This window comes from Triplophysa dalaica, chromosome 23 (genome assembly GCF_015846415.1).
Source record: "Triplophysa dalaica isolate WHDGS20190420 chromosome 23, ASM1584641v1, whole genome shotgun sequence".
In the NCBI taxonomy this organism is placed as follows: domain Eukaryota; kingdom Metazoa; phylum Chordata; class Actinopteri; order Cypriniformes; family Nemacheilidae; genus Triplophysa; species Triplophysa dalaica.
The window spans coordinates 16,734,211-16,749,226 of NC_079564.1; the positions used below are offsets into that span (position 1 = coordinate 16,734,211).

General features: G+C 38.3%; 1 protein-coding gene and 1 long non-coding RNA gene across 3 annotated transcripts in view; both read right to left on the bottom strand.

The window, feature by feature from the left end:
- Positions 1-8,118, bottom strand: part of tmx3b (thioredoxin related transmembrane protein 3b) — a 107,153-nt gene extending 99,035 nt beyond the window's left edge. For both annotated transcript variants that reach the window (XM_056737748.1, XM_056737747.1), the window contains exons 1-2: positions 7,877-8,118; positions 7,711-7,771 (exon numbers count right to left, since the gene is read on the bottom strand). In XM_056737748.1, the coding sequence (XP_056593726.1) occupies positions 7,711-7,771; positions 7,877-7,895 (80 nt within the window). In that variant the 5' untranslated portion in view covers positions 7,896-8,118. The remainder of the gene's footprint in view (positions 1-7,710; positions 7,772-7,876) is intronic.
- Positions 8,119-12,071: 3,953 nt separating this feature from the next.
- LOC130412940 (uncharacterized) lies at positions 12,072-14,347 on the bottom strand. Its single transcript, XR_008905425.1, has 4 exons — positions 14,154-14,347; positions 13,605-13,641; positions 13,131-13,299; positions 12,072-12,358 (listed from the first exon to the last, which is right to left on the bottom strand). It is a non-coding gene; the product is annotated as an uncharacterized LOC130412940 (long non-coding RNA).
- Positions 14,348-15,016: the final 669 nt, after the last annotated feature.

Sequence of the window (15,016 nt, forward strand, 5' to 3'; positions counted from 1 at the left end):
CACAAAGTTTGCCGATAGTACAGGCACTTCGCAGTTTAAACACAATACACTGATTAAACACAATCTCAGCCTGAAACATCGAGTATGTCGTGACATGTTTATAAATCAGAAAGCAACGCCACTGCCGGTTGCTTTTAAAAGACAAATGACTGTAAATCAGAGCGCAGATGAGGCAGAGGTGATGTTGAAATTTAACACGGCCTACTTCGTTGCTAAAGAGGAACTACCCTTCACCAAATACAAAAGCCAGCTCGACCTTCAAAGGAAGAATGGCTTAAAACTTGACGATACAGCATGCGCACAATTCGTTGGAGTAATTGCGGATACTTTGAAGGTGAAGACTTACACGAAAATCAAGGATGCTCCGTATTTATCAATTATGATCGATGGGGACACCGACGTTTCAACAAAGGAATGCGAAATCATATACGCAAGGATCCTAAACGAAGGGAAACCAATGAATATTTTGATTGGCCACATCGAAGTGAAACATGCACACGCTCAAGGTAAGTTTAATTCAAATTATGTTTAGACCTATATCACTAACTTATTCAGCTGTCTTTACTTTGAATATTTATAAGTTTAAATAATCACTTAAGGTGCCATAATACAACAGCTGTGAGGTGTGATGATGACAGAGGGAAAAAACTGTTCAGGCAACTGGTGTTTTCGTCCAGTGTAAGACATAATTGTACACCATTGTCATGTGCTTGCATTTTAAGGTGAATATGACACCACCAGAGAGTCCTTTCAGCATCTAGGGGCAGAAACAGGGTGGTTAGAGAAGACCGTTGCCATGGGAGCTGATGGTGCAGCAGTCAACCTCGGGCATTAAGGAGGGGTAATAGCCCTCCTCCAAGCTGAGGCAGGGGCTTTTATTGTCCCTTTTCATCGCATGCCACATAGGTAGGTTAAATGTGAACCTTCAGAATAAAGATAGGGTAGTAACCTAAAAAAATGCATGTTTAATTTTAAGTTTAATTCATTGTAATTGTAGAATGGAGCTGGCAATGCTATCTGTGCAAAGGAAAATTCCGATGGTGGATCATGTCTACAATCTCCTCAACATGGTTTGGAAGACATATCACTTTAGCAGCAAGTCTATGAGAGAACTACGAGCACTTGGAGAGGAGTTGGGTGTTCGTGTAAATGTACCAGGTAGTGTCAGTGGGACACGCTGGCTACCACATGTGAACCGGGCCCTCCAAACCTTGCTAAAACCTGGAGGAAAGGATAAACATCTGCAGAACCCTGGCCAGTTCACAGCAGTGTATTACCACATGGAACATTTGACTGCATCATCCACCAATGCTGATATTGCTGGGAGATCAATGAAGGTCTGTATTTAATTTCAAAATGATATCATATTTGGGAGGCACACAAAATAACTGATATTGGTGGTTAGTGGTTAGTAATTGGTTATGTCTTGCAGGTCAAGAAGATGATGGAAGATGGAAGCTTTGTGGGTTTCTATCACTTCTTGGCTGACTTGTTTGAGGCCATAAGTAAATTCAGCTTTCTTCTCCAAAGAAATGATGTTATTTTGCCTCAGGTAATGTTGACATGTTAAGAAAAGTATAATTAAACAAATAATTTTAATCAAGGAATATGTAGCTTCTACCCTTGTTTTTCACAAGGAAATGTTTTACAGGCTGTGAATGGGATTGAGAATCTCCTTGCAACTATTGAGGCCATGTCAGTGAGATGCAAGCCAGGTTGTAGGCTGGCAGAATTACTGGCAGACCTTCAGGCCCAGATAAGACAACAAGAGGGTGAGGGGGAGACTCACCTTTTGTACAAGTTTCAGGTGAGCAGTTTTTTTAAAGTAAATTTTAGATTTGGAGTTGATTTATTTATTAATTTTTTCCTTGTCTAAATGTTGAATGTTTTTTGAACCCAGGGGATCACCATCAAAGGTGAAGCTGCTGGGCTGGGAAAGGAAGGACTCTCCATGGCAAGCACACCTAAGCTACAACAAGCAGTGAGAGCAACCATCCACTGCACTTTGCTTCATTTAAAGCAAAGATTCAGCAGTCTGCTTTGTAAGTGAAAGCACAGAATTATATATTTAAAAAAATCTGTGAAAATAAGATAAGCTATCATCATTTTTCTTTTTCTCTCAACTCTGTACTTCTATTCCTTGATAGATGAAGAGTCTACATCAGCATCAGCAAAGGCAGTGAAGTCATTCAAGATATTCAGTCATGATTCCTGGCCAGCAGAGCAACGAGAGCTGACAGACTATGGTGCAGAGGAGCTTGACTTCCTGCTAGACCACTTTTCCTCTGTGTTAACAAGGTTAGTGACTCATTTTAAATTATCATAAAGATATAAAAAGTATAACACAGAGCAACATTTCAAACATCTACTTTGATCCTTAACCTAGACTGTTTGGTCAGTTTTTCCTTTCACTCTTTTCAGAAATGGCTGTGATTTCAATCTGGCTAGAGAGGAGTATCAATCCATGAAGAGATTCATTTTTAGGAACTACATGGACAAGTCTTACCATGCCTTATGGGGGATGATGGTAACGAAGTTGCCATTCTGCTCTGATTACAGGGTACCCCATTATGATCATATCCTTGTTAAGTTAGTAATTATTACTTTTTGATTAAATAAAACCTACACTAATGATCCATTCTTTGTAGAACATCCTACATCTTGTTCACATCATGCTGGTCCTCCCGGTCTCCTCTGCTATATGTGAAAGGGGATTTTCTGCTCAGAAGAGGATTAAATCTGATGTCAGGGGTCCCTGCATGTAGACACTGTGGAGGACTTGATTTGAATTAGCATGGAGGGACATAGTTTACAAGAGTTTGATGCCAAGGAAGCTGTGCAAACATGGTTCAGTCAGGGTAAAAGGTCTAGGAGGCCAAATTACAAGGGCTGGCCTTCTGAGCCAGTGGAGCCAGTGGAACACAGGAGGATCTGCTCTAAGGGGGAGTGAGTAAAGGCTCAAGTTGTTTAGGCCTACATGTTCTAGTGGAATGTTATTGGCCAGTGCCCCTAATGTTTACATTAGTGGTGGGCCGTTAACGGCGTTAACGCCGTTAACGCAGTGAGACTATTATCGCGCGTTAAAAAAAATGTCGCCGTTAATCTATTCTCAAAGTTGGGTTGGGAGCTGGGTCTATACTACGCAAGCTATGATGACTTTCACCTTGATATTTTAGCGCGGATGTATACCAGCTTAACTGCACTGTACCGGGCGAGAACGAGATTTTTCAACTCGCGTGATTCGCGTCATTCGCGGAAGCAGAAGCAGCCTCATCATCTCATGACCAGGGCTTCATTCGCGTCCTTAGAGCCGCCTCATCATCTCATAACCAGGGCTTCATTCGCACGATTCGCGCAGCAAGTAGGTCTATTGGCTCTTTGCATTAACATATAAATCACTCGCGCTTGACACGCCATTCGTGTTTGGTCTGAACACAACATAACGTTACTGTGAAATTACCGCATCAAACGTGACGTGCTAACATGGATGCAGCTATGAAGCCGCCGGGTTTGCTTCAGGGAATATTAATTTTTAAGAAGCTTCCCAATAGAAACATCGACAAGACTAAGGTTGTTTGCACATTGTGCAATGCGGAATTGGTTTAAAAAAAACACTTTCTCTCAAAGGGGAAGTGGTCTAGCTTTAGTTGAAACCAGTAACTTTGTATTGAGATCTAATGTATTATAGCTCCTGTATGACATATCGCTTGTTGCTCCCTCACTCTTTGTAAATCGCTTTGGATAAAAGCGTCTGCTAAATGACTAAATGTAAATGTACTGTAGGAGCTCTTCCAGTCTCAAGTACCACCTAAACGGAAATCATCCCTTAGCTAATGCGGAAGTAAACACAAGTTCATCTTATTGAACATAATTTAATTTTCATCACCAATTATCATAGTAGAACAGCTTTCTCAAGCAGTTTGTGATGCATTTTGGAAACAGGAGATGAGCCCCTGGTCTAATGCGCCACCTGGCTTGAGAAACCCGTTCTCAAAGACTTACTTTTAGTCATTATTTGGGTAGCACACATATTCTGAATGCCTTCGGCAGAATTCAAATGAGCCATTTTAATCTAGATTAATCTAGATTAATCTTGGAATTAATCTAGATTTATCTAGATTAAAAAAATTAATCTATGCCCACCACTAGTTTACATACATTTAAGTGTTGTTTGTAACTGTGAAATGACCGAAAGGTTACTAAGCACTTTGTTACTAAGCACTTTTTTTATTCTGAATGTATGGTATTTTGTTTACTATTTGAACTGTCATGACAGCGATGGTGCTGTCAGTTTACCTTGTTGTTGCATCTTCAAAAGTGCAGAATAATATGTGACACTGAATTTGATAGAGCACATTGTAATTTCTGCATCTATTATTAAAGTATTTATTAGTAATACAGTGGAAATTAGTAGATTTGGTTAGCATGTTGATTTACGGTATGCGCCCCTAAATTTTCTGGTTGTGCCCCTAAAATTTTCAGTTGGGGCCACTGTGCTCCTAGTGAAAAAAGTTAGTCTGGAGCCCTGGATATTTTTTGTTGTTTTAGCCGTCTACCAAAATATATTTGAGTTACAGTTATATAATGTATTTTGTCTTAACGTGCACATTCTTAGATTTATTTACAGTGTATTCACCTCCAGATTAGCTGATTTAATGATTACAGTTCTTTAATATGTAGCTCCGCCCTTTTTCAAGGGACAAAAAGTAATTGGACAGTTGAATCAAAAGCTGTTTTATTCACAGGTATGGGCTTTTCGTTAATTACATTTATTCATAAATTAAGCCTGTTAAGTGCCTGGAGTTGATTTTACATGTGGTGTTTACATTTGGAAGCGGTTGCTGTGAACCCACATCATGGGGTTCAGGTCGATCCCCATGCAAGTGAAACAGACCATAGTTAGATTTCAAAAACACAACAAATCATAGCAAAGGCTATGATTCACTATAAAAGTATGGCTGTCCATATAAATTCACAGTTGCCCTTGTTTTAACTGTAATTTTACAGTGAAAGGTGTAAAAAAAAAAATACTCATTGCTGCATGTATATATACAGAAATATCAGAAAAGAAACTCTTGGGGAAAAAACTTGGGGAAAACTTTATGACCCTAATTTAAATGTGTGTATTTTTTTCTAATATGACAGACCTTTTATACTTATGCTGCAACTGTTTGGCCGTTGCTAAGAAACTTAAAAAGGGGCATATGACACAGCTTAAACAAATATTTTCGTTTGTTTTAGATGTAATGCAATGTGTGATTATACACGATTTAAGGTTAAAAAACGCTGTATTTTTGACATACCGTACATGTTTGTATCTCCTGTTTGCCTCTCTGAAACGCACAGATTTTTTTCAAAGCTCTGAAAAGCGAGGTGAGCTTTGATTGGCCAGTTAACCAGTGTGAAGTGATTGGTCAAAAACTGCAAGCGTGTGACAGAAATGTGACGCCTCTTACCATCTTTGGAACATTTCGGTTCCAAAGCAATTGAGTTCACAGGTACGCCCACCTTAATTGCGTATACATTAGGGCCAGTGGCAATCGGTGCCTCCTCTTCAGAAGAGGGAGAAGGAATTCTAAAGATGTGATCAGCGCTTCACGTGGACCTATATGCATCACGCATCATGTCAAAATACATCCCTGCTGCAGACGCGTCGAAAGGGATTATGATAAAAGAGACGCTCACGTTCAGAAGACGTTAGGTTAACACTTAACATCTATTTACACATGAGACTAAGCAAGTATCTACTAAACGCGAGCATCTCTTTTATTAAAAACCCTTTCAAAATGTCTGCAGCAGGCATGTATTTTGACATGATGCGTGATGAACATGATGGGCTAAATACATGTTTTGCCGAGCTTCGCATCACTGCTACCCCTAAAGAGGAGTGACAGATCACCACTGATTTGGTCGGTATTTGTGAAATCATACCACGAACTGACGTGAATTTGTGGGGGTGTTGTAACACGAGGCGTTTCAGGCAGGTCTGGGTGAGCATTCGCTTTTAGATAGAATGCATCTTTTGTTCAGACACTTTACTTTTTCCAACTTTATGTGTCTAATAAATGCTTGGCCAATTTATAACAAGGGATGCACCAATACCATTTATTAAAGACCGAGTATGAATACCGATATTTTTTTCTGGTACTCGCCAATACCGATACCTATAACGGATGCCTGTATAATGAACAATTATGTTAATAAACCAGAATCTTAGTGGTCATTTTTTTTCCTTAAATTAAAGTTAAAATGTATGATAAGTAGCACAATTTTACTAGGACATTTACTTTAGTTTGCTAAAGTAAACAATATATTCTTTGGCTGAATTACAAAAAAATTCAAGGGGGGTGGTGTGGTAAAATTTGAGTGTACTTATACCTTGTTCAAGTCACCCTGACTTTTATTTTGACGAGACGCCGCAAAGAGTGTTTATTTAAGTTAAGCAGACTTTTATTTTGACGGATCACTGCAAATGGTGTTTGTTTATGCATTTGTGTCCTCATGCAAACAACACAAGCACAATACGTTCAGGTTCAGTACGCGCGTAACCGCACCACTCTTTCACATATAGTCACGCAAAACAAGCAGAATACATATTTAAACATTATCTGAATATTTCCTGTTGAACTGGCTGTTAAGTTAGCTGTTAGCGGTTCAAAGCTAATTTCTTGTTAGGAAATAAAAAAATAGCAAAAATTCCGTGCCATTTCGTGTTGTACAGCAAATTTGTTTTTTCATGCCTGGATTCCTCGATTCAATCCGCGTTTTCCGCATTGTGGAAATCAAAGGACTCTATGTATATCACGTGAGGTAACGGTCATTGGTATCTGTTTGTCATTACGAGTACGAGTGCATGAGCTTGTTATCGGGCCGATACTGGTATCGGTGCATCCCTTATAACACAACAAAGACACAGAAAAACACGTATTTGCGTCATATGACCCCTTTAAACCTCTGTGCTACTTACAAAAGGAGTAAAAATACAGCCCTGCACTCTAAATCTGAGTCTGCACTTTAAGACAGGATCCATTATACAACGGTTCCTCGAATATATTTTGGTACACAGCTAAAATAACAAAAAATGTGCCTCAGTATTAACACTTAGGTAATGGTGACGATTAGGACCTATGTTGCCACAGTCTTGAAGAAATCCCTTGCCTTAGAGATATTTTGTCCCTCAGGAAAACACTCACCTAAGGGCTTTCATTCAACTGGGCAGATGTTAAAATCATCACCTGGCAAGTGTGTTTTTAGAGAGATGAATTATCAAACTAACAAACATTTGAAGCTGGTTTGACGAGTTGAATCAGGTGTTCTATAGGGAGATATCACTTTTTCAATGTCAAGGTGAATAATTGTCAACCATGATTCTTTTAGCAGCCCTAAACTGACATGCCATAACACCTAATTCAGCACATGGCTGAGCTGTGTCTGTCAGATGTGCTTGCCCTTATGAAAATTAACCATGGTTTAAAACCACAAACCATGGCTTTACTACAGTTGAAATAAAAAAAATGGTTGCTGTAGTAAAACCATGGTTTTGCCTATAGTAAACACTTCACCAACCAAACGTGGTAATTTTCGTAAGCTCAATAAGAACCAATGGCTAAGTTAGTCATTCATGTGCAAAAACCCCGTTTTATCACACAACCTCAAAATATTGCTAACTGTATAATATTTAATGACATTATCGAAGATGAAGGGTCTTACGTGTCATCGAGATCCTCCACTAGACCAAACGCCATCGGACTGAAGATAATAAGCGATATAGCTACAAACACATAATTACAGACGGTTGTGACTATATTATACATGACTGGTTCAATAAGATAAGAGTATTCAGATGATATATTGAAAAGTTGAATGTAGCCAGTACCTGCTTTCAGAAGCATCATCTCTCCGGTTTGTAGTGCCGTTCGACAGGAAGCGCGAGCATAGTAGTCCAGCACGCATGCGCTGTGACGCTGCTGTGCACGGATGGCTCTCAAATCTTATTTGTGCGCTCTGTGTACTTCTCAGTTTCTATTCGTCTGTCCTCGTTTACTTCATAGACAAAAACGACCGCGCATTGGCCGCTTAGGTCAGCTGCTGCGATACGTCAACGGCTCCGCCATATTTGTCGGAAGAGTGGCTTGTAAACAAATGCAACTAGACGGGGGAGCTGCACTTAAGCTGCATTAAAAGCACCATAACATTAATACACAGGGCTCTCAAGTCTCACGCATTCTTCATCTTCGTCCTACTATTATACCCTACTATTATAGCAATTCAATCTGAGGAATATACGGACAGTTTATCTCTAATTATTAAGTTTATTCCCATCTTAAAATCCAGAATGTATATATTGTTTATATATTTTTTAAGACCAAAAATTCTTAAAATTTGCAACTGACCATTTATTAAGAACTAAGAGACGAGGATTTTTGATCTAAGACCAAACAACAAGCATAAAAGCGCTTATTCATAACAAACATGGCAACACACAAAAAGAACGCATTGTGATGTAGCATTCCGAGAATAAACACAGCACACCTCATATCAGCAGTTTAGTTTAAACTGACAGAAAAAAACGAATCTTTAGCGCAAACATGTCGCTATGGTTACCAGTTTGTCAGTCATCACAAATGCGGGACTGTGTACTACTGTTGTGTGGCTGAGTCATTCGCGAACCAGTGGGCGGGGTTAGAGAAGTAGTCATATTTTTCTGTGGAGGTGGTGTTCAACCTATCAATGACATAGATAGGTGCATTCGGGACCTCGGGCCCGTTCTTCGTAGCTCGCTCATTCAGTTAGCTGGATTTGATTGTTGACGATCTCGGAGTGTTTGGTTCTTCGATGCTCATCCTGGGGCCTGTTCCATAACAGACGCTAAAGAAAGCGGGGATTAAAGTCCAAAACCTGACTTGAATTAGCCGATCTAAACATGCACGCTGAAATTGGTTTCCTTAACAGTAAATTGAAGATCATGTGATCTTACTAATTTGAATCAGGTTTACTTAGTCTAGATAATTGCGCGTGCACGCTATTGTTTAAAAGCCCTGAGGGTCGAGCATGGATCCATCGATTTACTGTGGGCTTCCATGGCAACGAAAGGTAAAGAAAGAGCAGCGATGTTCACGGCGCCTGAACAACGTTTGCTATTAGAGACATATGAAGAATTTAAAGATGTAATCAACAAAAAAGGAAATACAGCGGCAATAAACAAAAAAAGAGAGAAAGGTTGGCAGGAAATTGCTGATCGTCTCATTGCGTAAGTAGCGGTGTACAGCTACGTACGTTAAATGTGTGTCACAATATATTGCGAAGTTTGTGTGTGAATAACAGTAATTGCTATAGCATTTACACAAAAGCAATTTAAGTGAAGAAAAAAGAACCTGGCAGCAGGTGAAAATAAAATATACAAATATTCTTCAGAATGGTAAGTAAATCTAAAGGTATGTAAATATGTAATCATAGCCAGCTTAAAGTTAAAGCCAACTTCACCAGCCAACTTCCTTCCTGCAGAGGAGCTGGCATTGGAAATTAACAAAGGGAGGCCAGTCCTTGTGAGAATAGAGGAGGGGGGACGTCATCTGAAATTATACCACCTAAGGAGTGACTATATAAAATGTGTGTGTGTTTTATTATTATCATTATTATTTCCTTCCATAGGCATTGTAAGCCTAAGTAAATCATAGCAGTAATGTCATGTAGAGGTACTTGTGCTAATGAAGCTTTTTGGCAAAAAAATATTTTATTCTATCTAGTGGTGGGCCATTAACGGCGTTAACGTGTGTGGAACGCGAACGGGGACTGTACTCTTAATATGAAACGCGTGAAATTTGGACGCTTCAACGTGACAATTTTGAACGTGACTTTTTGTTCCGTGTAAACGCGAACGTTTCTTTCGTCTTAACACGAAGTTTTTGGCCGTGTTATTTCAAGACACGATCGTTTGTATCGCCATAACGCGATCTTTTTGGCCGTGTTTTGTTTAAACGAACGTTTTTGTCGTGTCAACAGGTCATTTTTGAGCGTGTAATATTTTGACTCTTATTTTGAAACATGACATACTAATCTTTCTGTTTTAGTTGAACTGCTGACAATTTGAGGTCAATAAATAAATTCAAATCACTAATTATACATCGCTGTTATTTAATTGCTTCTTTTGTGCCATACATATATTTATATTCTATCCTGTGTTGTATGGTGTATAACTTACATATGTTTACGTTTTTATATACAACTTAATGGTCACTGCACACACATATTACAGCCTATAACATCACTTATGTCTTGTATACGTTTTAATACAGAATTTTAAAGATATTTATCAAATAAAATGTATTTGTTGAAAAGGGTTTAAGCTATGTTTTCCATGCTTCAATGTAACCATTATGTCCAAAATGCACATATAAGGGAGCAATTAAATGCATGGTTAGAATACCAAAGGACATTAAAGAGACCTTTGTACTGACTCAAGCAGAGATAAACAGCCCTAAAAGGACAACCTTTCCAGGCATTAACTTAAAAACTTCCAGCTTCTTCAATCATGAACAGCACTGGTGTCATTTAGGTTCCTGGGCACCACCATCTCTCAGGACCTGAAGTAGGACAATCACATTGGCTCCATTGCTAAAAAAACGCAGCAGGGGATATACTTACATCAGCTGAAGAAGTTCAACCTACCACAAACTCTGTTAAAACAGTTTTACTCAGCAGTCATAGAGTATGTCCTCTGCACATCCATCACTGTCTGATTTGGCTCAGCCACAAAGTAAGACGTCAGAAGACAACAGAGGACGGTTCTGACTGCTGAGAAGATTACTGGTGCTCCTCTGCCCACCCTCCAAGAACTCTATACATCCAGAGTGAGGAAAAGGGCTCAGAAAATCATCCTGGAACTCTCACATCCAAGCCATCATCTCTTCACAATGCTGCCGTCTGGTCGGCACTACAGAGCGCTGAGCACCAAAAAAAACAGACACAAAAACTGCTTCTTCCCTCAGGCCATCTACCTCTTGAACAGTTCAATGTTTTATACCCACCGTGCAATTAATAACTCTGTGAAATAATACTTAAGTGCAATATTAATGATATCCTCCAGATTATACACCATCTATTTTTATACAACTTTTTCTGTAAATTATTATTTAATTCTGCTGTACATAGCACATACCTTGTATTACAATAGTTGATTCTTAGTTTTTACTTTTATATTTACATACACACATAGCTTTACTCTCTACGTCTAAATCTTATGTTTATTATATTGTATTTCATATTTTCATACCCATAGGACCTTATATAAATCATCTGTGTACTGTATTCTATTGTGTTATGGTGTCTGTGTACTGTTGTTGCTGTTTCTGTGTACAGGGGCCCGTTTCAGAAAGCAGGGTAAGTGCAAACTCAGAGTAAGTCAACCCCAGAAAACGGAATACTCAGGGTTTTTGGTTTCAGAACGCGAGGTATGTCAAACCCGCGACCACGGAGTAAGTCAAGCCCATTTCAGAAATCGAGGTATTTTATACTCCGAGTGAGTAACCAGAGTAACCTACTCCGTGAACCTAACCTGGTCGGGAGCAGGTTTTATTCCGCAAACCTACACTGTAAAACTTTTCACTGTAAAATTACAGTAAAATACTGGCAGCTGGGTTGCCAGCCACATACTGTATTTTTACAAATCTAGTACTGTAATTATAATTTACAGTACTAGATCTGTAAACCGTTGTACTGTAAAATTACAGTAAAATGCTGGCAGCTGGGTTGCCAGCCACATGCTGTATTTTTACAGATCTAGTACTGTAATTAAAATTTACAGTACTGGATCTGTAAACCGTTGTACTGTAAAATTACAGTAAAATGCTGGCAGCTGGGTTGCCAGCCACATACTGTATTTTTACAGAATACCATAACCAGATAAAAATATATATTTTTTACAGGGAAAACATTATACTTTGAACTTGAAACTAGAAACCAACAACATTCTCTGGGTTTTAAAACATTTATTTTAAAAGCAACTTAACACTTTACACTTTATAATATATTAATCTTGTTAACCTTTAACAAATGTAAAAAAAATCCAGAAATTGAAAGTGCTAGAAAGAGTAAAAAAAGAAAAATAGAACAGCAAATTGGCTGAAATCCCAGTTGTATTTTTATGAATGGAGTTAACGATGCAGTATTTACTTTGAATATACCTGCTGACAGGATCTAAACAAAGTTCCATTCAAAGTCTGCAAGTTTTTGCAGAAGTGAGGAAACTGGTGGGCTTACAGTGTTGTTCTTTCTTTGCACAATTTGGCCGGTTTTCTTTGAAGTAACTTTTCTTTTTTTTGCTTTCGATCCCCGTTCAGGATTGATGTCAACAAAGCATCTAAAATGCAGAAAAGAAAAAAGAATCAAATTAAATATTTGATAGAGAGAGAGAGAGAGAGAGAGGTCTGTTTTAACGACTATTCACCCATCTTATTAACAATAAAATCCCCTCATCAGGTATGAATCAGGGCCCACCAGAGTATCAGTTGAAACACAGCCATAAACCCTGAGCACACATTGCTGAATCCAGTCCATATTTGTGACTTAATTTATATAATTTAAAAAAAATTCAACCTAAATGGTGCTTTTCACCATGACCTTGAGCCAATAGTTGTTGAGCTACTGTTCGATCAAGGGAAAAAAGGCTTCTGGGGGGGGGGGTGTTTGGCTCAATGTAATGGTGAATGACCCTAGGTTGATTTTACTCTGAACCATCCCTTTAAATACTCTAATTTTAATAAAGCCTGGGCCTGGCTTAAGCTAAGCCCTGTCTGCACTGCAAAAAATGCTTCTCTTTTTGTCTGATTTCCAGTCCACATATCTAAAAAATCTTAAATCAAGATGCATTTACTAGATACGTTAAATTAGATTAGATATTATGTCTTGTGTATTTATTAATCCAAATTAAGTAATTATTTTTTTTGGACTGGAAACAAGACGAAAGCAGTGTGTTTGTCAGTGTGTGAAACCAGGTCCATATTGTTATTCCCAGTAGTCAGCTGTACAAAACGTTTATATAAAAAGATGAAGTTCTTAACAAATACTGTCCAGACAAGGTTAGTGTCAATTCAGTCTAAAATATATGAATGGCAAATATGCTAATTACTTACCTATGAACAAACTCAAGGGTGCATGCTGCCTCTTCCTTGTACTGTAAATTGAAATTATAGAAGGAGGCAAACAGCGCTGCCAGGCCGGTGATGAAGGTGGGCTGTGCTCCTTCACACACAACTTGACCCTCCAAACTCAACATCCAGCGCTGGTTGCTCAGAGATTGACCTGTAAAAAATAAAAAACAGAATAAAAAAGTATTAATAAAAAAAAATTGTGGGTTCTATGTAGTTGTCTTTTCATAATTCTACATAACTGATAAAAGAACTCTGAAACACCATTCACATGATACACCATTTCAATTTTCCTTAGTAGTGTTTTTTGTTAGGGTTCATCAATACAGTAATGAAAACGGAATTTGGAACATGACTTTGGATTTTCATGTGCTGGCAAAATGCTGACAATGATTCAAAAGAATAATCGCAGAACTGACACAATGGCATTTTTGCACGTGGACTGGACATAGCACTTACTTTAGCACTGGATTGTTATGTCATCAGATTGTAAAACCTGAAACGAAAGAAACATGTTAATAAAAAGCAGATTATCCAAATGACATTGTAAATTTTGTCTATATGTGGTTGTTACTTGGTAAAGAGGTGGGACAAGTGATTTTTATTTTCGGGGTAAATATAAATATATATATAAAAGCAGGTCATGCAACTAAAATGGTATGATGTGAAATATCGAAGTTAATTTACTTGGTAAAGAGGTGGAGTGTTTTTTTTTTCGCGGTAGAAAACCATGTTTGCAAAATCAAACTAATCGTGTAAACGATACTTGGTTAAGAGGTGGAACGAGTGATTTTTAATGTCGAGGTATTTATAAATATATATAAAAGCTAGTCATGCAACTGAAAAGGTATGCTGCGTATGTGAAACATCGAAGTTAAGTTGTTACTTGGTAAAGAGGTGGAGTGTTTTTTTTTTCGCGGTACAAAACCACGTGCGCAAAATCAAACTATTCGTGTAAACAATGTAGAAATCCGAACGCAATAAATAAATAAAAATAGATTGGCTTACCGTATCGATCAGTTGAACACTCTTCTCAAACTCTAAAATCCACTTTTGCTCACAGACGCATGACAGATTCTTCCTCCTGTCTTCATGAAGTTCATGTGACGTTAACAGTTTCTGCTGCGTCACACAGGCAACTCATATTTGAAAGACGCTAACAAAAGCTTTCATGAAACGAAGCTCACGCGAAAAAAAGCTAATAAAAGCTAACACGAAACGCAGCTCACACGAACCAAAGCTAACAAAAGCTAACACGAAACGCAGCTCACACGAACCAAAGCTAACACGAAACGAAGCTTACACGAACCAAAGCTCACAAAAGCCTAAAGATTAATTATAAATTCACAAAAACTCTGAAATATAGATCAAAGGAATAAATATTCGTCAGACCCGCTGGCACATCAAGTTTTCCTGAACTGTCTCATCTGAATTGAGCGCGAAAAAAATCAATCCCACAATGCAATGCATTTACAGTATGATTCTGTATTACGAATTTAGCGGGATGAAAACAGAAATGTGCTGTATATTTACAGCTGTTCTGTAAAAGATACAGCGTAATACTGTATTATGGAAATACAGTACACTTCTGTACGAAATTCGCTGTAAATTTACAGTAAAGGGTTACAGTGTAGGGTTTGTTACAATCTCCTCCCCCTTTTCGAAGTGAAAGCGAGCGGTGTTGAAATTACATACGTCATTTGTTTATTGATTCGTGTTCCTAATCGCGCTCAATTTAGTCACACAGAACTTAAAATGGCATGTCCGTTTATTTAGGAACCCATAGAAGAGGAAACTGCATTAATTCGCAGAGAATTATATTTATGTCGGGAGAGAATTGTGAGGCCCCGTTTGGACGTTTTATCTTAACT